The following is a 26,167-nucleotide window of genomic DNA, read 5'->3' as shown; positions in this document are numbered from 1 at the left end:
TAGAACGAGGGCTAAAAGACTAAAATACCACCGTCTATATTACATTGCACTTTTTTCAATGCAATTTGAGTGAGGGCATTTAGTTTTTTAGTTCCTATTCTGTAAGCCTATCTCAACCTGTTTAACCTTGTAGAAGAACTTAACATTAAATTATGAGGTGATCTTTGACGGCTTTTCTATTTCGCTTCGTCCAGTCAAATACGGGGAGTCAGCCAATCAACACTACTCGTCAAGTCACGGCGAAGTTCAAAATCATCACTAAGAGTGGTAAGTGAAAATCATTGATGTCCCCCACCCCCTCGCGGTCATCAAGCGTAATTAAATTAAAAAAAAATGTTTTAGTAAATAATTTTTTAATTATATTTTTAATAAAATTAAAAAAATATCAATTATAAGAACATAAATCATTTCATAATTGACTTTTTACTTACCAGATAATTTTTTTTCGTTAAGTTCAACTCCACTCAACATATCAATAAATGATTTGAAATAAAATTTTATATTATAAAACTATCATCCATAGCATCTATAATATTAATTTTTGACATAAAGTTTAACTTGTACTTATGACCTATAATCTTGTATTTTATATTGTTATATGTCAAATTATAAAATTGTGCATAAAATACAATTATTCTTCACCAACCAATATTTTAAAAGACTAAACCAACGAACGCTTGATTATTGTATGAATTATTTCACCTTATAAATTCGATGGGAAAATCTTAAATAATTTATACAAAACAAAAGATATTATTTAAATAATTAACATTAAATTTACAAAAGAAAAAAAAACATGTTCATCATTGAAAACGATTTCAATGCTATAAGTTTCTAACTTATCTTCAAAATGTGGAATCCTCCGAAGCCTCACGACTCAAACCTTTATTGTGTCTTGTTAGCATTGATTTGATTGACAAAATCAAATCTTTCATTCATATTTTGAAAAACTATTTTAAAGAGACTTTTATTAAATTGTAGCGTGTTATATACAATGAAAAATCTTGACATGAATTTTCTATTTATATTAAAAAATTATTATATTGGAACAATAAAATATTAAATATTAAAATATGTTTTATAATTATTAAAACTTTTCATATTTTTTATAATGCTCTCCCCACTTTCCCAAGGAGAATGAATAATACTATTGAAATTTAATTTTTTGAAAATATAGATTTTAAAAATATGATTTCTTAAATCTTAAGATATCACATTTTAAAATTTAAAATATCACATTTTTAAGATTATGGAAAAAGATTAATGCGTAATGAAAGAAAAATAAGTCAAAATTCATATTTTTAAGGTTTTTTTTTATCATTTCAGAAATTAAATTTCAAAAGCAGAAATTAAAAATTTCAAGAGAATTTTTAATTAGTATTGAAAAACCCATGCTGCATTTATAGGATTTTCTAACGTTATTTTAAATTTAAGATATCACATTTTTAAAATTATAATATAATAAATAATTTTATTTTAATAATTAATTCAACACTATCTTTAATTTGATGCAAGTTTTAGAGAAAAATAGTTCACTGTTGATTGCTACTTAACAAAATAACAAATTCATAAAAAATTCTTTACAAATGCATAGATTGTTTAATGCTAATTAAGATTTAATATATCACATTTTTAAGACTATAAAAGAAAATTAATACATAATAAAAGAAAAATAAGTCAAAATCTATATTTTTAAAGTTTTGTTATCATTGTAAAAATTAAATTTCAAGGGCAAAAATTAAAATTTTCAAGAGAATTTTAAATTAGTATTAGAAAACTCATATTTTCTCTTGTTTAAGAGTTTTAATTAATCATTCCTATGCCACAGATTAAGTGATTAGGGTACGATAAGGTAGAATTCGTACCAATAGGTAGTAAGTTCGATTCATTGCCCTACACAATGAGACAAAACCTCTACTTGTAATTTACCTCATCTGTCAAAATCAAGAGCATGAGCAGTAGAGGACCGCACAATGGCAGTAATTTCAAGAGTTTTAATTAATCATTACCTTTAATTTAATGTAATTTTTTTAAAAAAAATTAGTTAACGATTAATTGTCACTTGATAAAAATTTTTTTACAGACTATCATATTTTAATATATTAATAAGATAAGATAAGATAACTAATTTTTAAAAAATATTTTATAATACAAACAAACACTGAAAATAAGATAAAAAATAATATTTTATGTAAAATATTTTACATTAAAAATATTTTTTAATATAAAACACCTAGTTTTGAATTATGTGCAAGACAAACCAAAACCAAATTTTAAATTATATTTTCCAAATTTACAAATTAAGCCTTATTTTGATAAGAAATTGAACCATATCAAATGAAACCAAATTATGGCCAGCTCACTCTGGCAAGCAAGGGTTAGTTTGTTTCACAAAAAATATATGGCTTAATACATTTTTTCGTCCCTAAACTAATTAAAAAAATGGCTTTAAGGACCTCTACTAAAAAGTGTTCAGTATTCATCCCTGAATCAAATTAATTTGTACATTTTTCATCCCTAACTTAACAGTCGTTAAAAGAGGCGTTAAATTTACCTCGTCAGCACTGTCACATCACCATATATATACACACACACATACATATATATATATATACACACACATACATATATATATATATATATACACATAGCACACTAGTCATGGCTGGCTGTTCGAGCTTCTAAAAATACATATATATACACACAGCACACTAGCCATGACTGGCTGTTCGAGCTTCTAAAAATACACACATACATATATATATATACACACACACAGAGCACACTAGCCATCGACACCCACCCTATTCGAGCTTCTGAAAATACAAACATACATATATATATATACACACACACACACACAGCACATCCGCCATCGACATCCACTCTGTTCCAGCTTCTGAAAATTCTCGTCATTGACACCCACCCCGTTCCAACTTCTGAAAATACACACATACATACATACATTGTAACGGCCCGCCTCCCGGAGCCCCCGCTAGCATAGAGGATCCGTGAGAGGGTCATTATAAAATGATACCGAATAATAACGCAACTACAACTCATATACAACCCTTATTAAAATCGTAATCTTTCTTTTATTTAACATCTCATAATGATCTTTACAAACCATTCCTCACTTGGGCCCACCTGGGCTTACATAACATATGACAAACTCAAAAACGTAAACATTAACCTTATCAAAGACACGATGACACCCAGGATCTAGTTTCGGGAGAGCTCTGCACTTGCTACCATGACACGACGGCCTGGACCCAAACCTTGCTGAACTCACCTGCGGTCTCGAGACACACTCTTACTTGGAATGATATAAAACAACATGAGTCGCGAGACTCAGCAAGCTCTAGAAAGGAAGGTTATAGGTTTAAGGTAAGACTCTTCCCATGACACCCTATGCAATTCATGTCAATGCAATCACACCATGTCATGATTCGTACGTGCCTTACTTCTACGTGCATAACATAAAGTTAACTGCACATAAGTAACCAGGGGCCCACATAAGTCACACATTGGCACCCAGGTCTCGCATACAAACCTGTTGCAGCCTAACATAGGCTACCATATCATCATTCTCTTAGACCAGCCTTTTCCTGACATGGTCGATTTTTCCTAACATTCAACATTTGTCTTTTCCTGATACTTGTTACATATTTTTCCTGATATCCATCATATTCTCATGTGTTCTTCATGTCATATATCACATAATCATGTACTTCCGCGATCTTGGTCTTCCCTCGAGTCAACCCCGAGCTAATATCTAAGTCGAACCGAAGCTCACATGAGTCGGTACTCCCGACACCTGGTACGGTACTCCCGTCCAGAATAACAGTAACAATAAAATCATACAATGCAACACATAGGAAATGCAATGGCCTTTGTAGCATAAACGTGATGATAAGGCCCCCATAAACCAAGCATCAGGCCCTGCTACGCCTCACATAGGAATACACACATGCAGCATGCTCTAAATGCATATGCTCACCTAGGATACCCAAATTGGCTCTTGGACCAACCGGGTCATGCAAATGCTCATACATCTCATCACACACAAAGCATGTCCCCACGTGAATGCAACTCAGCCCCTTGTAGTACACACATCATGAAATGCACAAACCAAGGCGGGAATCTGGAGTACCAGCTCTTCTGGTTGTCTAGCGCTTATCGTAACAACCGATGAGTGGCGCCCATACATCCAGCCATCAACTGCCATGACTCACGGTCGACAGTCAGTGGCTTTGTACCCATACCCTTAGACACACTTACTAACACTATTAACTTTATATCTTCCCAGCTTAACTTTACATAACATTTCTCCATAACTCATAACCCTTCATGTGCATAATCGTATAACATCGTAATACCATTCTCATTATTTTTCATTCACATAAAGCCATGTCAACATACATAATAAATTATTAATAAAACCCCATTAAACCATAAACAACTTTTCTAAGAACCTAGCCCAACGGGTACGGCATCATTCCCAAGGAAAGCGGAGCGATACGAAGCTCCATGACGGTTGAAATGAAAGACACCATGACGCCATTACTTAGCTCATTCCATTAACAATAAATCCATTAATAAAATAAAAGTCATTAAGTGGTTATCACGCGGATTATTGTTATTGATGCGTGAAACCGAGTCAAGGTGAGGGAGGGTTTAGAGTATAAGAAACCTCGAAGACTTTCACGGGAAATAAATAACGCGAGGAGAAGGTTAGGAGCTTGCCTGTAAATAGCCGATCCTAGTTTCTCTCGTATTCCCGCTACGAAGTAAAATGTTTTATAAGAAGATGATAAGATTATGGATCTTAATAATTAGATTTAACCGTGAAAAATATACAATCTAACAGTGAAAAATCTATAATCTAAACATATAATACTTTTAATAATTTTATTCACTTACCTGAATACTTTAAACACTGATTAATCCCCAAAATCTCTTGATTTTCTCCAATTTTCTTCCTTCCCATCTGCTACTCGCGAGCTCTTCTTCTTCCCTTATTTTCTCTCATTCCTTTCTCTCATTTACTCCCTGTTTCTTGGCAACAAAAGTGGCCGAATTGACCTTCAAATTGCCTTCAATGCTTGCTGCCCAAGCCTCCCCTAATATGTATCAACTTAAGTGGCTTTTAAGCCACAAATTGAAATGGCCAAGGATGGGCCACGCCATGCATGCGCGCGCGCGCGCACACACACACATATATATATATATACATACACATTAAGTAATTAATTTAATTTAATTTACTTTTTTATTATCATCATTAATGATTATTATTATTATTATTATTATTATTATTTCTATTATTATTTTTATTATATTATATTTTATTATTTTCTTAAATATTTTCAATTAATTTAATTAATCACCTTAATTTTCTATTTCTTCAAAATATCATAGATAAGTATTTTTTTTTAAAAGTCTCCAAATATTCTAAAGTATTCTCAAATACCCAAATTAATTATTTTTACTTATCTCCAAATTTTTGGGACGCTACATACATATATATATATATATATAAATAGCACACCAGCCATGACTAACAGATCTAGGAGACCAAATTGATCAACACCCACCTCGTTCCCGCTTTTAAAAATCACAAAAACAGAGACTAGTTGCCACGAGCTTCGAGCTTCTGAAAATACATAGCACACCAGCCATGGCTGGTGTGTGTATATATGTATATACACACACATACACCCACCTCGTTCGAGCTTTTGAAAATACACACATACATATATATATATATATATACACACAGCACACTAGCCATCGGCACCCGCCCTAGCTTTTGAAAATACACACACACATATATATATATTTATATATACACACATCACACCCGCCATCGACACCCACCCTGTTCCAACTTCTGAAAATACACACACACACACACACACACACATATATATATATAAACAGGAATGAAGCAGGAAACCTTAAAGATGTAGGAAAAATGAATAGAACAGAGACCTGAATAGAATTAAAATACCCGAGGCGTGAGGACACTGTCTTTAAGGATATTTCCCTATGGTAGGGTATCCCCCAGGATTCAACGGTTCGTCCTCTTGGGAAGGGATACAGAAACAACAAAAAAATATTAAACCCAGCAAGGAGAAGATAGAAATAACAAGGAAAAGAAGCTTCGTTTGTTCTCTACAGTATAGGGAATACAAGAAGGTATTTATTGGCAAATATCATATCTTCCAACAACTAATTTTTGATTAAATGAGAGAATAATAAAGGCCTTTGTAACTGGCAGCTGTTGGAGGAAAATAAATATAGGAGTTATTAGTGTTTAAAAATAAAACTGATAGCTGTTAGGCCTTAATAAATATTCTAGCTGTTGGAGAAAATTAATTTCAATAGTTAAAACCTTTTGAAATACTCTCATATATACAACAATCCCCCAAATATTTCAAAAGATTGAAGTTAAGAAAGGTTTTTGCTGGGTTACAAATATACAAGTGTAAATGCCTCAAATCTGGTGTCTTTTGGACTATGAACCAGATTTTAGAAAGTATGAGATTTAATTTACATGACCAATGGTGAAGTTTTATAACTTCTATGAACCAAGGATTCTTATTGTAAATTAGGTATCTCACCAATCACATTACACCCCCACAATTTCTTGCTATTTACGCAGTTTTACGCTAATAGGCCATGCACGCGCCTGGTTATTCATGAGTGCTCTAGAGATCTTGCCAATTATCTCATAGGAGCGGCCCCACTCCATACTCATATAGGTGATTTCATCAAATGTTCACTGCAATCTGAACACTATCCATAAGGAATATGAAATTCACTAAGAGCTTTTAACTCATCCTCTCTATTATTGCAGATTAGCACTATTCTCACATCATAGGAAAAGACTTATCTTGTAGTGCTACAGAATCACAAATGACTTCGTTATTATCCATATGGACCTAATTCATGGGATCGCCAATCGCATAGGTTGGGTTACCATCATTTTGATTTCTCAACCGGCATTAGTCCCATTCCCCTCGATGTTTCAGATACCATCTTTCTACCAAGTGGTTTAGTTAGAGGATCTGTCAAATTCATCTCTGACTTCACATAATCAATTGATATGATTCCATCCTTTAACAACTGCTTTATCACATCATGTCTTAATCTAATGTGTCGATTTTTGCCATTGAAAGATTTGTTCTTTGCAATGGCTATTGTCGCTTGGCAATCACAATGCATGGGTATTGAGGGTGTTGGTTTAATACCCAAAGGAATTTCTATTAAAAAATTCCTCTGCCAATCAGCCTCATTTCCTGCTGATTCCAAAGTTATAAATTCTGACTCCATGATGGATCTAGCTATTATATTTTGCTTGGCTGATTTCCAAGACACCACACCACCACCAAGAGTGAAGATATAGCCACTAGTGGATCTAGTCTCGTCTGAATCTGAAATCCAGTTGGCATCACTGTATCCTTCCAATATAGCAGGATATCCACTATACATAATACCATAATTCATGGTACCTCTCAAATATTTCATTACTCTGACTATTGCCGCCCAATGCTCATGATTGGGATTGTGAGTATATCTACTCAACCTACACACAACATATGCTATGTCAGGCCGAGAGAAGTTCATCAAATGCATCAAACTCCCAATAATCTGAGCATACTCAAGCTGAGCAACAATTTCACCTCGATTTTTCTTTAATTGAGTGTTAGCATCATAAGGAGTACTCACTGGTGTCACATCAAAATGACCAAACTTCTTGAGAAGTTTCTCAACATAATGTTCTTGAGTTAACATTATACCATTGTCTCTCCTTATGATTTTAACACCTAATATCACACTAGCTTCACCCATGTCTTTCATATCAAATTTAGAAGCTAAGAGATGTTTAGTACTATGCACCACATCCATGCCAGTACAAAAAACATGCATATCATCCACATATAAACTAATGATTACATACTCATTGTCAAAAAATTTAATATAAACACATTTATCAACACTAATTGAAGAGAAACCATTACTTAAAATAATTTGATCAAATTTCTCATGCCACTGTTTAGGTGCTTGCTTTAGACCATATAAGGACTTTTTCAGTTTACATACCTTATTTTTTTGTCTAGGAGCTATACAGCCTTCAGGTTGCACCATGTATATCTCTTCTTCTAGATCACCATTTAGAAAAGCTATTTTAACATCCATTTGATGTATAAAAAGTTTATGTATAGAAGTCAAAGCGATTAAAACACGAATTGAAGAAATTCTAGCTACAGGTGCAAAAGTAACAAAATAATCAGCATTTTGTTTTTGAGTAAATCCTTTTGCAACCAATCTTGCTTTATATTTATCTATAAAACCATCAGAGAAATATTTTCTTTTAAAAATCCATTTGCAACCAATAGGTTTTGCTCCCGGAGGCAAATCAACAACCTCCCAGATTTGATTTTGTAAAAGTGAACCAATTTCATTTTTAATGGCTTCTTTCCAAAGTAAAGAATCATAAGAAGAGATAGCTTCGGAGTAAGTCATAGGATCTTTATCTACAAGATAAGTATAGAAATCATCTCCAAAGGAAGATTCTTTTCTTTGTCTTCTACTCATTCTCAATTCCTCAACATGAGTTTTTTCCACTCTATTATCATCAGTTGTATTATTATCAACTGGGGCACAACTAATCTTTTCAGATAATGGATAAATGTGTTCGAAGAATTCTGCATTCTTAGTCTCAGTAATAATGTTGCAATCAAGCACATCACTCTTTTGAACAAGAAATCTATATGCAGCACTTTTTTCAGCATAGCCAATGAACATGCAATCAGAAGTTTTTGAACCTTTTTTTCTCTTTTTAGTTCCGGTAGCATAACCTTTGCAAGACACCCCCACACTTTTAGATACCTCAAATTAGGAGCATAACCTTTCCATAATTCATAAGGTGTCTTACCAGTTTTCTTATATGGAATTCTATTTTGTAGATGACATGCAGATAAAATAGCTTCCCCCCACAAATTATCAGGAGGAGAAGAACTTATTAACATAGCATTCATCATTTCTTTTAATGTTCTATTTTTTCTTTTTGCTACCTCATTAGACTCGGGTGAGTAAGGAAGAGTAACTTCATGAATTATTCCTTCATTTTCACAATAATCATTCATAAAAATATATTCATCACCTCTATCAGATCTAACTCTTTTAATTTTCTTATTCAAATGATTTTCTACTTCAGCTTTATATAACAAAAGCATATTAAAAGCTTCATCTTTATTTCTAAGCACATAAACTCTAGTATACCTTGAAAAATCATCAATAAAAGTCACATAATATTTTTTTCCACCTCTAGTCATTGTTTGTTTTAAATCTCCTAAATCTGTGTGAATTAAACTAAGTAACTTTGTTTCTCTATTAACAGATGCACATGTTTTCTTCGTTATTTTAGCTTCAGCACATATTTCACATTTTTTCATGTATAAGGAATTAAAACCAGAGATTAAACCAAGTGAATGCATTTTCTTGAGATAAGACAAATTAACATGTCCTAATCTAGCATGCCATAGAACAACAGAGTCAAGCAAGTAAGCAGAAGAAGATGCATTCATAATTTCAAAAAAATTGAGTACAAAGAGTCATTGGTTACAATATTCTTTGCCCACAAATACATTATTTTTAGTCATTACAATCTTATCAGATTCGAATGACACTTTAATCCCAAACTTTCCCAATAAAGCCACAGAGACCAAATTTGCCTTTATGTTAGGGACATGTAGCACTTCACTCAAAGCCAGTATTTTGCCCGAAGTCAACTTCAAACGGACTTCATCTTTACCAAGAACATTTGCAGTTCTTGAATCTCCAAGGTAGACCACTTCTTCTCCATCCTCAACAGGTTTATAGGTGGAGAAGGATTCTTTACTAGCACATACGTGCCTAGTAGCACCAGAGTCTACAACCCATTCTTTATTATTGGTCACCATATTGACTTAAGAAACAACCGCAACAATAACTTCTTCTTCTCTTTCAACCAAGTTTGCCTTGGGTTTAAGAGGATTGTCATTTCTCACTATTTTTCGGCATTGAGGTGCATGATGGCCAGGTTTTCCACATACAAAACAATTTCCTTTTTTCTTAAAATTGTTGGGTTTGGGTTTGACTGCATTGGACTTGTAATCGTAGAACTTATTATTATTATTTGATTTATTGAAGTTGTTATCATACCTCTTTTGGTGCATATTACCTTGCACCAAATTCGCTTTGGAAGCCATTTCCTTTGCCTTGACAGCTTGCAATTCTTTCCTATTTGTATCTTCAATTATGATGTGAGTGATAAGGTCGGCCAAGGACAATTGCCTTTGCTTGTGCTTGAGTTGTTGCTTGTAATCATTCCATGTGTTGGGTAGTTTTTCGATCAAAATTCCAGCGACGAATTCCTCTGGCAGATTGATTTTTTCTGCTTTCAAATCTTCCAATAGTTTGTGGTATTCATTGATTTGAGTTTTGATGTTTTTGTCGTCCACCATCTCCCATTGATAGTATTTACCAATCACAAACTTTTGCTTATCAACATCCTCGGCTGTATATTTTGTGACCATATTAGCCCATATCTCTTTTGCTTCCTTATAGCCACAATATACATCAAACAATTCATTAGAAAGAGTACTAAGTATAGAGTGACGGCAAAACTTATTTCTATACATCCACACTTCAGCATTTGCGTCAATTTTGGGTTCGGACAGAACCCATGCAACTCCATGCATGTCAAGTACTATAAACATTCTTTCTTGCCATCTCTTAAAATTCTTACCACCAAAAACTTCAATTTTAGAGATGTCAGGAAAAAACTTGGCATAAGGAATTGTAGGGACAATAGCTGGTTGGACTGTAATAACAGCAAAAGCATTGGGAGCAGTAGGAACAATGGTTGTATCAACAGTATTGGTGTTAGGAGCAGCAGCAACAGCGGAAGTTGAGTCACCGTCCATTGATAATATCCTTAAGATTGTAGGAAAAATGAATAGAACGGAGACCTAAATAGAATTAAAACACCCGAGACGTGAGGACACTGTCCTTAAGGATATTTCCCTATGGTAGGGTATCCCCTAGGATTCAACGGGTTCGTCCTCTTGGGGAGGGATACAGAAACAGCAAAAAAATATTAAACCCAGCAAAGAGAAGATAGAAATAACAAGGAGAAGAAACTTCATTTGTTCTCTACAGAATAGGGAATACAAGAAGGTATTTATAGGCAAATATCATATCTTTTAACAGCTAGTTTTTGATTAAATGAGAGAATAATAAAGGCCTTTGTAACTGGTAGCTGTTGGAGGAAAATAAATATAAGAGTTATTAGTGTTTAAAAATAAAATTGATAGCTGTTAGGCCTTAATAAATATTCCAACTGTTGGAGAAAATTAATTTCAAGAGTTAAAACCTTTTGAAATACTCTCATATATACAACAATAGATCACTAAGATAGACCACCAAAATAAGGAAATCCCCTTGGGAACAAACGTAGAAATACGTCCGCATATTCAAACTCGTGTGGGTGGGAAAGTCAAAAATTGAAAAATCAACCTTGGATCTATTCTCTAGCCGCGAGAACGCAAACGATGGGAACAAAATCCTTATACGCAACACGCACAACAATGACCAGCGCCATCAGAAAGATTAAAAATCCAACGCTGAATCCTTTACACCCTCTCTCTCTCTATCTTGCCCAGATCTGTTCCCCGACCCCTAGCGGTCGGTGACCAAGGTTCGGGGGTTCCTCAACCCCCAATAGCTAGCGGCCATGGTCGAGAAGCCCAACCATGGCTGCAGCCATGGCCCCCGACAAGGAACCTTGGGTTCCTTGACCCCCAGCGTCGCCATGACTGGTGTGCTGTATATATATATATATATATATGTATATGTGTATATATATGTGGTGATGTGGCAATGCTAACAAAGATAATAGAGTGATGTGGCAGTGCTGACAAGCCCAATTTAATGTCTCTTTTAACGACGGTTAAGTTAGGGATGAAAAGTATATAAATTAATTTAATTTAATGATGAATAGTGAGCACTTTTTAGTAGAGGTCCTTAAAGCCATTTTTTTGATTAGTTTAAGGACGAAAAAATGTATTAAGCCAAAATATATCCTAGTGAGGCCATAGAAAAAGAGGTCATTTCTCTCATTATTCAAACGAGTGCAATTTTGTGCACCCCATTAAACACAGAGAGAGAGGAGTGAGACAAATGGAATTGCACGTGGCCCAATGTAAGTTGACACATTTCTTCTCCTCTCATTCCTTCTCTCATTCTCTCCCTCTCTCACTCTCCCATTCCCAGAGTCTCTCTCCATTCTTTCCGGCGACTCCTCCTCCAACAGTGGTGTCTCTCATTTTCATTTTCTTTCTTTTTCCAAAGCTCCATTCTTCTACCATAGCTTCTGTTTGTTCTTTGCACCCACCATCCGGGGTCTCAGACCCCTCAACAAGCCCACCAACTCCTGTATCTTCCAAAGTAATAAAAATATTTCTTAAAAAATACTTATATTTCTTTAACTCTATTAGGTAAAGAATTTATTCTTTGGAATGGGTATATAATATACAGCCCTATGATTTAATTGTTTAACTCTATTTAATTATTAATATCATATTTGGTCGTGAAGTAATTTTATGCAAATATATATTTTTTAAGTAATTTTTTATTATTAAAAGTAATATACGTGTTTTATTTTTTATTCATCTGTTTAATTTTTTTTTATTATATAACAATGTTATAAGATATCACTATAATACGTGAAAAAGAGAGAGAGAATATACTTTGACTGTAATAAATGTTGAAAATATAACTTTTATATCTCCATTACAATTTATCTTACAAAAGATTAAAATAAAATCATATCCTGTAATAATATTAAATTATATAATATTTATCATATATTATTACATATAATGTTTATTATTTATCCAATAATATTTTTCAGCAAAAAAGGTTTTATTTGAGTTTTATAGTGTCCAAATGATGATATACAGTTTTATGAATTTGTTTAGTTTAAGTACTAAAAAGATTTTAAGATATAAACAAATCATAATTTATGATACACTGTTGTTGAAATTACACCGCCTAAAACTGTATGCCACTATTTCACGCCGGAAAGAGAGAGGACGCCGGAGGACTACGGTCACTGCTGGAGGGGACGCCGGACGGAGTAGAGGGCCGTTGCTGTACGTCGGAGAGAGAGGAGGGTCGCTGTAGGCGGATGACATGTCGGAGAGAGAGGACATCGGAGGTGGAGGGGACGCCGCGACCGCTGTTGGAGGGGACGCAGGAGGTGGAGGGGACGTCGCGGCCGCTGCTAGAGGGGACGGAGAGAGAGAGAGAGAGAGTGGAGAGTGCTGCCGGACGGGCGCCGAAAATGGAAGGCCGTTGCTGGGGAGAGAGAACTGCTGCCTGCTGGAAAGATAGTGAGTGAGAGAGAGTGAGAGAAGAAGTGTTTGGGCGGGCGGGCTGCTACATTGGGCTGCGTAAAATCAATTAAATATTTTTTTTTCAATTTTCCAATAACTCTGTTCACAGCCTTCAAGCTAACGGTGGATGATGGTGGGTAAACTTACCTCAGTTAAATGGGGTGCACTCGCACTCTTATCCAAACACCGCTCCCCCTAAATGTAGGGCAATTTGTCCCCCCGATTCCGCTCCCTTTTATTCCTCCTTTTGCTGTACTGGATTCCCAGTGCTTCAATGGCAGTGCAACACCCCATAAAAGGGAAATGCTCTTTGCAGACACACAAGCACATATATATCCCTTTTCGTCAAGACAAGGCATTCCATTTCCGCCGAAAGGCAACAAAAGTCTGCTCCTTTACTCACTGTGACACCTCATATATATATATGTATGTATATATCGATATATAATTGATGAATCAATCAAACAAGAATTACAATAATTGGAACCTCACCATCTTCATCCTTAACCATGTCGGAAAACCACAGCTTTAGAGATGATCTCCAATGGGTTCTGAATGCAATTGAATCGGAAGAAGGCCTCCTCAACCTTCACAGCATCTCCTTCTGTCTGTCTCAGCCAACTTCAGGCTGCCACCAGGAAACCGAGGATTCCATGCGCATAGACATCTCCAAGAAGGACAATCATTCAATCCTGTCGCACTTTCTAGTGGCCTTGGGATCATCCAAAGCCAAGAACATCAAATCTTCCCTGAGGAGCGTGGAGTTTCACGAGGTTAAGTGGGAGCTGCGGCAGCTGCAGAATCTTGGTGTTCTGCTGGACGATCAGGCAAACAACATCAAGCAGCTTGTTTTCAGGAGAAATGGGTTCAACAAGGAATGCTTGCTGGAGCTATCAGAGATGGTGAAGAGGAATGGGGTGGTGAAAGAGATGTTGATCTCGGAGTCGGGAATAGGGTCGGTTGGAGCTGGCTTGCTTGCTTCGGCTCTCATGGTGAACAACAGCTTGGAAGAGCTGCAGATATGGGAGGACTCGATTGGGTCCAAGGGAGCAGAGGAGATGTCGAGGATGATTGAAGTGAATACAGCATTGAAGTTGCTGACAATTATGGATGATTCGAGTTCCATAGCTGCAACCCCACTAGTGTCTGCAGTTTTGGCAAGGAACAGGACCATGGAAGTGAATGTTTGGAGCGGAAAGAGCTCCAAAGTAGTTGAGTTTGTGCCTGAGAAGAGCACTCTCCGGGTGTACCAGCAGCTTGATGTGGCAGGGTCATGCAGAGTTGCCTGTGCTCTGGGGCTGAATACGACTGTGAAGTCGCTGGACATGACTGGGGTTCGACTGAAATCGCGGTGGGCTAAAGAGTTTCGATGGGCTTTGGAACAGAACCGCACCCTGAAAGAGGTGGATCTGTCGAGAACCTGTTTGAAAGACAAGGCGGTTGTGTATGTTGCCGCAGGACTCTTCAAGAACCAGAGCCTGGAAAGCCTGTACCTCCATGGAAACTGGTTCGGTGGGATTGGCGTAGAGCATTTGCTCTGCCCCTTGAGCAGGTTCTCCAGCCTGCAAATGCAGGCAAACTCAACACTCAAGTCAGTGACTTTTGGTGGGGGAAGGACTAAGATAGGAAGAGATGGGCTTGCAGCCATCATTCGGATGCTGTCCACGAATCAAAGCGTGGCAAAGTTGGGCATTCTGGACGATGAAAGTTTAAGGCCGGATGACTTTGTCAAAATTTTCAGGAGCCTGGAGAGGAATGCCAGCTTAAGGAGCTTGTCTTTGCAGGGCTGCAAGGGAGTGGATGGTGAGTTGGTGCTTGGGGCCATAATGGAGACAGTGCAGCTCAATCCTTGGCTTGAGGAACTGGATCTAACAAGAACGCCGCTCCAGAATTCAGGGAAGACCCAAGGGGTTTATCAGAAGCTGGGTCAGAATGCGAGGGCAGAGCCTGAACCCGAAATAGGTACAGAAACAGATTTTCTCAAGGACATGGCAATGGTGGAGCCCAAGAGCTGCCGAGTCTTCTTCTGTGGCCAAGAATTTGCAGGTAAAACTACATTGTGCAATTCCATAGCCCAGAATTTCTCTTCTTCAAAGCTACCACCCTACATGGATCAAGTAAGAGCTTTAGTGAGCCCGGTTGAGCAGGCTGCTGCTGCTGCTAGAACAGGAGGAATGAAAATCAAGACCCTGAAGGACAAAGACGGAACAAAGATCTCGATATGGAACCTTGCCGGGCAGCATGAGTTGTATTCCCTCCACGATCTCATGTTCCCAGGGCAAGGCAGTGCATCGCTGTTCCTGATCATATCCAGTTTATTCAGAAAACCCAACAACAGAGAACCCAAAGCCCCAGCTGAAATCGAACATGACCTCCAATATTGGCTTAGGTTCATAGTTTCCAATTCAAGAAGATCAGTCCAACAGTGCATGCTACCAAACGTAACTGTAGTGCTCACTCACGCCGACAAAATCAACCAAACATCGCAGAACCTGGAGGCTGCCGTGAATTCAATCCAGAAATTAAAAGACAAATTCCATGGCTTTGTTGAGTTCTACCCAACAGTGTTCACAGTTGATGCAAGATCATCAGCATCGGCGACCAAGCTTTCCCATCACCTCCGAAAGACGAGCAAGTCAGTGCTCCAAAGAGTTCCCAGGGTGTACGAGATTTGCAATGATCTGATACAGATTCTTTCGGATTGGAGATCAGAGAAGTACAACAAGCCAGCAATGAGGTGGAGTGAGTTTGGTGAACTATGCCAGGTTAGAGTCCCAGCTTTACGAATTCGCTCAAGGAACAGCAACAAGCACAAGGTGGAGATGAGGAGGCGAGCAATTGCTAATTGCCTCCATCATGTAGGCGAGGTGATATACTTTGAGGAACTAGGCTTTCTGATCTTGGATTGCGAGTGGTTTTGCAGCGAGGTGCTCGGCCAGCTAGCGAGACTAGATGCTCGAAAGCAAAGCTCGGCAGAGAACAATGGGTTTATAAGCAGACCAGAACTAGAGAAGATCCTCAAAGCAAACCTGCAGAGTCCAATACCTGGAATGGGTTCAAAGGTTTATGAGAACTTGGACGCCGGCGATCTGGTGAGAATGATGCTCAAACTGGAACTGTGTTACGAGCAAAGTCCTCAGGACCCAAATTCGCCACTGCTAATCCCCTCCCTTCTGGTAGACGGTAGGGGGAGGCCACAGAGATGGCAGATCAGCTCACCGGACTGTGTCTATGCTGGGCGACATCTTGAGTGCCATGATTCAAGCCAAACGTTCCTCACACCAGGCTTCTTTCCCCGCTTACAGGCAAGAAACTTGCTCTCCTTTCCAGTTCCTAGAAATTGCTTATACATAGAGCATATGAACAGAACAGATGCTTTTGCTTTGTTCAGATCACCATTATATATCGTTGTGGAAGCTGTTTTCGACATTGTTTCATTGTTGATCACCATTATATATCACCCGATTTGATATTATAATAAGCTCGCAGAAACAATTCTCAAGTTTGTGTTGCAAAACAGGTGCATCTCCACAACAGGATCATGGCGTTAAAGAACCAACACGGGGCAACTTACGGTCTTGAGAAGCACCTTATCTCAATCCACATCAATGGCATCCATGTGAGAGTTGAGCTTGGGGGGCAGCTGGGTTACTACATCGACGTGCTTGCTTGCTCCACGCATAATTTGACAGAAACCCTTCGACTCCTCCAGCAACTCATCATAATCCCGACGATACAAAGTCTCTGCAGCGGTGTCATGTTGACAGAGAGCATCCTAAGGCCGGAATGTATCAGAAATCTAACACCTCCAAGATACAGAAAGACACAATTTGTGGGGCTGCAACAGCTAAAAGAGGCACTACTCTCGGTTCCTGCAGACGGCATATACGATTATCAGCACACATGGGATTCAGTCTCGGACTCTGGCAGGCCTATTCTGACAGCAGGGTTCGATTTTACCAGAGACCTCCTGTCGGATGATGACTTGAGAGAAGTACTGCATCGAAGATATCATGATTTGTACAACCTGGCTATGGAATTGCAAGTCCCCCCAGAAAATAACCCCAATGAAGTGGACAACACACAGTCTGCTACTGGTGAAGGACAAGTCGAGCCATCGTTCGGAGGAATTGCAAAGGGGGTTGAAGAAGTTTTGAAGAGGCTTAAGATCATTGAACAAGAAATCAGGGACCTGAAGCAAGAGATTCAGGGGTTGAGGTACTACGAACACAGACTCCTAATCGAGCTTCATCGCAAGATCGACTACCTTGTCAACTACAATGTCCAAATCGAAGAAAGGAAGGTCCCCAACATGTTCTATTTTGTCAGAACAGAGAACTACTCGAGAAGACTGGTCACGAGCATGATCTCCGGCATGACTGCAGTGCGGCTGCACATGTTATGTGAATTCCGGCAAGAAATGCATGTGGTAGAGGATCAGCTAGGCTGCGAAATGATGCAGGTTGACAACACCACAGTAAAGTGCTTGGCTCCATACACCAAGAAATTCATGACACTATTGACATTTGCTCTCAAGATAGGAGCTCATTTGGCAGTTGGAATGGGGGAAATGATACCGGATTTGGGCAGGGAAGTTGCTCGCCTGGCCGACTCTTCGCTTCTATATGGCGCAGGCGCAGTTGCAGCAGGGGCTATCGGGGCTGCATCTGTTGGGCGCGCAGTGGGAAGCAGTAGGAGCAGGGGGGGTTCAAGGGACATTCGACAGGATCAACAAGCAGCTCAGCAATGGGTTGTTGATTTCTTAAGGAGCCGGGGGTGTTCCTCAGGGAAAGACATAGCCGAGAAGTTTGGGTTGTGGAGAGTGAGGTACAGAGACAGTGGCCAGATTGCCTGGATCTGTAGGAGGCACATGTACACCAGGGCAAATGAAGTTTTTGAGGTGCCAATCTGATCTGAGTCTGAGGGATGTATAGGGAAGCCATTCATTCAATTCAATCAACCATCCCAAATCAAGTTTGTTCAAACTGATTAGTATCATGCATCACACAATTAATAACATGACCACTATCGATTGGTGAGGGGTTTCTTTCCCATCGCCGATCATTGAAGAGAGTGAAAGAGAGATTTTATTTAGGTTCAAATCAAATCCTCAAATCAATTTGGGTTCGATTCAGATCCAGATTTTAGATTTTTGGATTGGATCAAACCCAGATTATTTTGGGTTCAAACCTAATAATTGACTAGGGTTTCCCTAATGATAGCCACCAATTTAGGTTTTTTCAAAAATCCAATCGATCGTGATGGGAGTTTTTGGATAAACCCCTATCACAATTGTTGATGGCTGATAAGATATCAGTAAAGAGATGAGATATGAAGAAAAATGAGGAGGGGAGAAAAAGAGAATGCTGCAAACGAAATGATGTTGGAATTAGCATGTTGGAGAGGAAAGAGAAAAAAAGAACAAATAAGAGATAGAAAGGGAGAAAAATAATTTAAGTAAAAAGACAAAATTGTCAACTTACTTGATTTGTTAGCAAGAAGGGATATCGATGCCACTTTTGGAAATATAAAGGTGACTAGTGTAATTTAGATAAATCTCATAAATTTATCAAGTGAGAAATATGAAACTTGCGAAAGAAATAAAAATTTATGGGAGTAATAAACATAGAAAAAGGTATTTTTGTTATAACAAATAACTCGTAATTGTTGTTTTTGATTTTGGTGATGCTTTGATGATGAAACTATTATAGTTTATTGTTGGGATGAGTCGAAAACTCAACCCTAATCAACCCTTTTAAACTCAAATAAAAAACTGACCGATTTTTTACACAAATGAATCAACTGAATCATACACAAACATAAACGGAATAAAAAACGCAAACACTAAGAGTTTACCGTGATTCACCCGTTAAATAGGGCTAGTCCACGTTGAGTTCCGACAAAGAGAGTTCACTGCACTATAGGGATGAAAATTTACAGCCACCGATTACAAACAAAAAACCATTCTCTCATCTCATTGTACAAACAAATCTCTCAAAAATTAACTCAGCCCCTGTAATGCCCCGAGAGCCCAGAGAAGTTAGTATATATCGAGGATAGTGTAAGGAAGGAAACAACACCAGCTAGATATCTTTTGGGCTGAATGTTGGCAAAGAACTCCCAAGTTAAGCGTGCTTGACCTGAGGTAATCTAGGGATGGGTGACCCCTTGGGAAGTTCGTGTAGACCCATCAGGATAAGTTGTTCCGGATCTTCATATCGCTCGAACGGGATGTTACAGGTGGTATCAGAGCCGACCCCTGAACCTCTGAGCGCGGTGGTAGGGCAAACCTCAGCGAGAACGCTGAGTCCCTGATGGAGGGTGCGTGTAGGCACCTTAGGCGAATCCCACATTGGCCATGCATCAGGGGGAGATCTGGGACCGGTTGTAAGGTCGCATGACGAGGACGTCATGTGCTTAAGGGGAGGAGAATATAATGCCCCGAGAGCCTAGAGAAGTTAGTATATATCGAGGATAGTGTAAGAAAGGAAACAACACCAGCTGGATACCTTTTGGGCTGAATGTTGGCAAAGAACTCCCAAGTTAAGCGTGCTTGACCTGGGGTAATCCAGGGATGGGTGACCCCCTGGGAAGTTCGTGTAGGCCCATCAGGATAAGTTGTTCCGGATCTTCCTATCGCTCGAATGGGATGTTACAGCCCCATAACCACAATCTAAGGTCAGAGGCTTACAACTCAGAGAACAAAACAAAAACAAAACATCTATATAGAGAGAATGAGAGAAAGAGAATGATCAAACAAACCCTATTTGCAACGGATAATCGAAGGCCGTTCCACTTCTCATCCTGAGGTGACTGTAGCTGATATAAAGGAGACTCGAGCGATGAAGATCGCGTCGTATAAATGAGTGTGCAGACATTAACGATCGGTGAAGAGGCAGGCTAAAAGACAAAGATAAGCACGCCAATTGAAACGGACAAGGCGGTTGTCGTTTTGGCCCTCCACCCAGGGCCCAAAACGCTGCCGTTTTGGGCAGCCATAAGGGTTGCCGAAAGGCCTTCCTGCCTTTGCCAAAAACGCTGCTGTTTGAAGCTTCACTTAAAACAACAATCTCCATCTTGAAGCTTCAATCATTAAGGGACAATCCACTAACAGTGCAGCAAGCTACAACCTATGCCATCATTACTCAGGTTGTTTGGTTTTTCAACCAACTGTGACATGCAGCAAGTCCAAACAATGTTTGAACTTTGCTGCAGTCACAATTTTTGTTCCCATATCAGTTGGGTTGTTTTCTGTTGGGACCTTTTGAATAATTACACTTTCCTTGGCCTACTTGGTCCCTTACAAAATGAAACTTTACATCTACATATTTGGTTCTCTCATGATATACAGGGTTCTTACATAAATGTATGGCACTTTGACTATCAGAAAATACTACAACCTTACCTTGTAACATATGAATCTCTTTTAACAAACTTTGGAGCCAGATGGCTTCTTTAAAGGCATCAATGACAGCCACATATTCTGCCTCAGTGGAAGACAGTGCAACCAGAGGCTGCAACTGAGACTTCCAACTGATGCAATTGCCTCCTAAAGTAAAGAAGAAAGAAGTTGTAGATTTTCGAGAGTCCCTGTCACCAGCAAAGTCAGAGTCCACATATCCAACAAGGTTAAAAACATCACAATTCCTTTTATAAATTAACCCAATATCAGCAGAGCCATTAATGTACCTTAACACATACTTTAAAGCTTCTCAATGAATTTTACCAGGGTTAGACATGAATCTACTAAGTAGAGAAATTGAAAATGCTAAATCAGGCCTAGTATTAATCATTGAGTACATTATGGTTCCAATGACATTAGCATATGGGATTTTTTCCATTTTAAGCATTTCAGATTCAGATATTGGACACTGTTTTTTAGATAAAATGAAGTGACCAGCCAAGTAAACATTTATTGGTTTACAATCAGACATGCCAAACTTTTGAACAAATTTTAACAAATAATCGTGTTGATGAATTTTCAGACAAGAATTACTCTATCCCTTTCAATAATCATTCCTAAAATTCTTCTAGCAGGTCCTAAGTCTTTCAAAGTTGGTATTTAACAGAGATTTTAACTCTGCAAATTTTAGACTTAGATTTGCTAATTAATAAAATGTCATCAACATACAACAACAAATAAACAGGAGTATCAGATAACATAAAGTAGAAGCACTTATCATATTCACTTCTGATAAAACCAATCCCAGTTGCAAAATTGTCAAATTTTTTATACCATTAACGTGGAGATTGTTTTAACCCCTACAAGGACTTCTTTAATAAACAAACATTATCAGGATGTTTCTTGTTAACATAACCTACTGGCTGATCCATATAAATTAGTTCTTCTAAGTCTCCATGTAAGAAAGCAGTTTTAACATCCAGCTATTCTAATTCTAAATTATACTTAACAACTATTGCAAGCATCATTCGAATAGTTTTAAATTTAACAACAGGAGAAAATATTTCAGTATAATCAATGCCTTCCCTCTGGGTAAACCCTTTAGCTACTAATCTAGCTTTAAACCTTAAGGGATCAAAGGGCAACATACCTTCTTTAACTTTGAACATCCACTTACATTTTACCAGCTTCTGCTTCTGAGGTCTTGGGACCAATTTCCAAGTGTTGTTGGTCATCAAAGAGTTCATCTCTTCGTCCATAGCTTGCTATCATTTTAAACAGTCATGGGAGCTGACAGCCTCTTCATAGGAGGTAGGGTCACTACTCCTCATCTCCAAACTTGCCATTAGGGCACAATAAACTAAATCTGAGTAAGAATATCTTGCAGGAGGCCTTATAGTCCTCATGCTTCTGTCCCTTGCCAGCTGGTAGTCCCTTAGGTTCTGGTGAGGAGAGTCATATTGCTCTTCCTCACCTTCAGGAGCTACAGATGGCTTCTCATGATCACTTTTATGATCAGATGGTAGGTCAACTTCAGGGTTTGAAACATCTGAGGAGGAAGTAGCCGGCAGATCAGGAATATCTGCCGGTTGCTCCGCCTCATTGGGGGTATTACCAATTATAGGGAAGTTATCTAGGGGTGCTAGGTGTGTGATAGTCTTCCAAATTTTCTAATTTACAAGGGAAGATAGATTCATTGAATATTACATCTCTACTTATTATTATCTTAACTCCACCTGAACTCCTATCCCACAATCTATATCCCTTTGTACCATCTTGGTACCCCACAAAAACACATTTGATGGATCTAGGATCAAATTTATCCACTGATTGGTAGGGCGTATGCCTCACAACCAAAAACCTTGAGATAATTGAAATTTAATTTTTTGCCTGTCTATTTTTCTCAGGACACTTTAAGTTTAACACAGTGGAAGGGCTACGATTTATTAAATGGGCAGCAGTGGAGAGAGCTTCTCCCCAAAATGTTTTAGGCAGGCCAGCTGTAAAAAGAAGGCATCTAACCTTTTCTAACAAGGTCCTGTTCATTCTCTCAGCCACCACATTCTGTTGGGGTGTGTTTCTCACGATTTTATGCCTAACAATGCCATGAGAGTCACAGAACTCATCAAAGTCTCTATTACATAATTCTAACCCATTGTTAGTTCTTAGGGTTTTAACCCTCTTGTCAAATTGGTTTTCTACTAAAGCTTTTCATGTTTTAAATTTGTCTAAAGTCTAATTCTTAGTTCTAAGAGGAAAAACCCAAACCTTCCTTGTAAAGTCATCCACAATGGATAGAAAGTATCTGTTCCTATCGAGAGTAGGCTTTTGAGAGGGACCCCACAAATCAGCATGCACATATTCTAAGCATACCTTCGCCAGGTGAGTTCCTTTATGGAAACTCATCCTGTGTTGCTTGCTTAGGATGCATGACTCACAAAAGTTTAGAGGATCTGTAGGCACTAGACCAAGGTAACCTTGGTTTGACAGAGCCTTCAGACCTTTCTAGCTCATTTGACCAAGTCTCAAGTGCCAGATATCTGTCTTATCAGCTTTAGCCATGCATGCAGTTGAAAAATTAACAGGGAGTAATGAATAACCATTTAAAACATATAGGTCATGTTTTTTAGAACCAGTGAGAATTAGGTGTTTATCCTTAAAGACATGCATATTCCCATTTTCTGCTTTATAAGAATAACCTAATTCATCTAAGGTTCCAAGAGATATGAGATTTCTTTTTAATCCAGGCACGTATCTAACATTAGTGAGAATCTTAATTTTGTTATCATGCACTTTAAAAGATATATCACCCATGTCTTGAACACAACAAGTTTGATTGTTACCCATATAAACAGTTTTCTGTTTCTCTGTTACTAAAATTTTGAAACCACTCAATGTTTGGGCACATGTGAAATGAACAACCAGAGTCCATAATCTATTCATTAGTAACAGTTTAACTAGAAACAGTAAAAACTTCAGCTAGGTTATTGGAGCTGCTTGCAGCTACCGATGCATCCCCCCTTGTTTTTGTTTCTTTAGCAAGTCATAACAATATTTCTTTATGTGACCCTCCTTCTCACAATGGTAGCATTTTCATTTGGGCCTTTTGCTTACCCTTTTTACCCTTACCCTTAAAACCTGAACCCACAATTTGGTTACTATTTCCTATGTTATTCCTCTTATCAGGTTTATCTTTAACAAACAAGTTGTTAGTTGGTTTCTTAGAGGCATTTAATTCTAATTCTCTTGCCTTAATTCCGGAAATAACAAGGTTTAAACTAGACACAAGACCAATATATTGCAAAGCATGTTTAACCACATTATATTCATCTGGCAGAGAATTTAAAATGATAGCCTCACTGGTATCACCAAGGGCTTGATCAGTTCCTCTTAACAATAAACTAAGTTTGGTAAATTCATCTATATTTTCATCCATAGATTTAGAAACATTCATCTTAAAGTTAAATAGCATGCCCTTTAAGTAAACTAAATTTGGAGCAAATAAAACAGAGTATAACGAATCAAGTTTATTCCATAATTCAAGAGGGGTATTCATGCCATCTACTTTACGTATTACACTATCACCAAGATGCAGCAAAATAAGATTGAATGCTTTTTCCCTTACCTCAGCAGCTCTTGCGAGCTATTCTGCTGTCCATTTCTCTTCGTTGGATTCAAGTGCAATAAGCCCTTTACGATGAGAGAGCAAGACTCTCATCTTTTTGTTCAAACTATCGAAATCGCTTTTACCATCGAATGTATCGATTTCAAATCGGGTTGATGTCATATTAGCCTTGCACGAAGGTACCCTAGGAAACCCTAGACACTGATCAGACTCACTCAGCAAAATAATAGACCGACGAGAGACTTTCAGTAAACCCTAGGAACCCCCGAAAAATGACACCACACCAGTAAACCCTAACTGAGACAAAACTCAGTCGTAGGTACTGCGAGTATAAAGGCTCTGATACCACTGTTGGGATGAGCCGAAAACTCAACCCTAATCAACCCCTTTAAACTCAAATAAAAAAACTGATCGATTTCTTACACAAATGAATCGACTGAATCATACACAAACATAAACGGAATAAAAAACACAAACATCAAGAGTTTACCGTGGTTCACCCGTTAAAGAGGGTTACGTCCACGTTGAGCTCCGGTAAAGGGAGTTCACTGCACTATAGGGATGAAAATTTACAGCCACCGATTACAAACAAAAAACCATTCTCTCATCTCACTGTACAAACAAATCTCTCAAAAATTAACTTAGCCCCATAACCACAATCTAAGGTTAGAGGCTTACAACTCAGAGAACAAAACAAAAACAAAACATCTATACAGAGAGAATGAGAGAAAGAGAATGATCAAACAAACCCTAATTGCAGCGGATAATCGAAGGCCGTCCCACTTCTCATCCCGAGGTGACTGTAGCTGATATAAAGGAGACTCAAGCGGTGGAGATCGTGTCGTATAAAGGACTGTGCAGAGCATCGACGATCGGGAAAGAGGCAGGATAAAAGACAAAGATAAGCACGCTAATTGAAACGACAAGGCGGTTGCAGTTTTGGCCCTCTACCCAGGGCCCAAAATGCTGCCGTTTTGGGCAGCCATAGGGGTTGCCAAAAGGCCTTCCTGCCTTTGCCAAAAACGTTGTCGTTTGAAGCTTCACTTAAAACAACATTTATCTTTAGAAATCAAAAATAATACCAAAGGAAATTATCAAATGTCAAAGGAAATTTTTTATCTTAAAATATTTCCATCATATTCAAATCTTTTGTGTCAAATTTGTTGATTGCTTTGTCGTCTATGTCGATCATTTTATTCATGTATCCTTTGGATTGTTAAAGGCAAATAAACTATCAACCGTTTTTAAAAATCAATCGATTGTTTCCTTGAAAGTTATTGGTTGACCTAATATGCCTGTTGATCGGCTAATTGCATGATCTCGCCCATTATTAGTCGACAACTATTGCATTAGATTTTTTGAAATCAATCAATTGGTTTCTCCAACTTGTTGACAGGTCTATGTGCATTCCTAAAAAATAATCGATCAATTTTTTGAATTTGTCAACAGTTTTCATCACAGATTTTTTTAAAGACTAGTTTTTGTAGGCTCCAAATAGTTAGTTTTTTTCAATGCTCGTGTGAAGTCTATATATTTTAATTCAATGATGCATTATAAAGACTAATGAATAGAAATGAAGTTATAAGAACTTATACGTAATTTTATTCTTCTTATTAGTGCTTGTATTTTCAATATTTCTCTCGACCAAGTATGTTTATCTTTTGTATCATCTTGTTTAAGTCTTCTTATAAT

At 37.8% G+C, this 26,167-nt stretch overlaps 1 protein-coding gene and 1 long non-coding RNA gene across 2 annotated transcripts; one reads left to right on the top strand and one right to left on the bottom strand.

Moving 5' to 3' along the window:
• Positions 1-12,987: 12,987 nt before the first annotated feature.
• LOC127792544 (uncharacterized) lies at positions 12,988-14,075 on the bottom strand. Its single transcript, XR_008021156.1, has 3 exons — positions 13,941-14,075; positions 13,596-13,850; positions 12,988-13,434 (listed from the first exon to the last, which is right to left on the bottom strand). It is a non-coding gene; the product is annotated as an uncharacterized LOC127792544 (long non-coding RNA).
• Positions 13,958-18,360, top strand: LOC127792543 (protein TORNADO 1). Its single transcript, XM_052323069.1, has 2 exons — positions 13,958-16,753; positions 16,969-18,360. Exons 1-2 carry the CDS (start codon positions 13,958-13,960, stop codon positions 18,358-18,360), a joined length of 4,188 nt encoding a protein of 1,395 aa, XP_052179029.1.
• The last annotated feature ends 7,807 nt before the right edge of the window (positions 18,361-26,167 follow it).

Source organism: Diospyros lotus, chromosome 15 (genome assembly GCF_014633365.1).
Source record: "Diospyros lotus cultivar Yz01 chromosome 15, ASM1463336v1, whole genome shotgun sequence".
NCBI classification, from domain to species: Eukaryota; Viridiplantae; Streptophyta; class Magnoliopsida; order Ericales; family Ebenaceae; genus Diospyros; species Diospyros lotus.
This window is presented reverse-complemented; position numbering and strand designations above follow the sequence as displayed.

Excerpts from the sequence above, each read along its gene's own strand:
- LOC127792543 (XM_052323069.1), top strand. The coding sequence starts at position 13,958 with ATGTCGGAAAACCACAGCTTTAGAGATGATCTCCAATGGGTTCTGAAT. Across the intron at positions 16,754-16,968 it reads GCTTCTTTCCCCGCTTACAG|GTGCATCTCCACAACAGGAT; the intron begins GCAAGAAACTTG and ends GTTGCAAAACAG.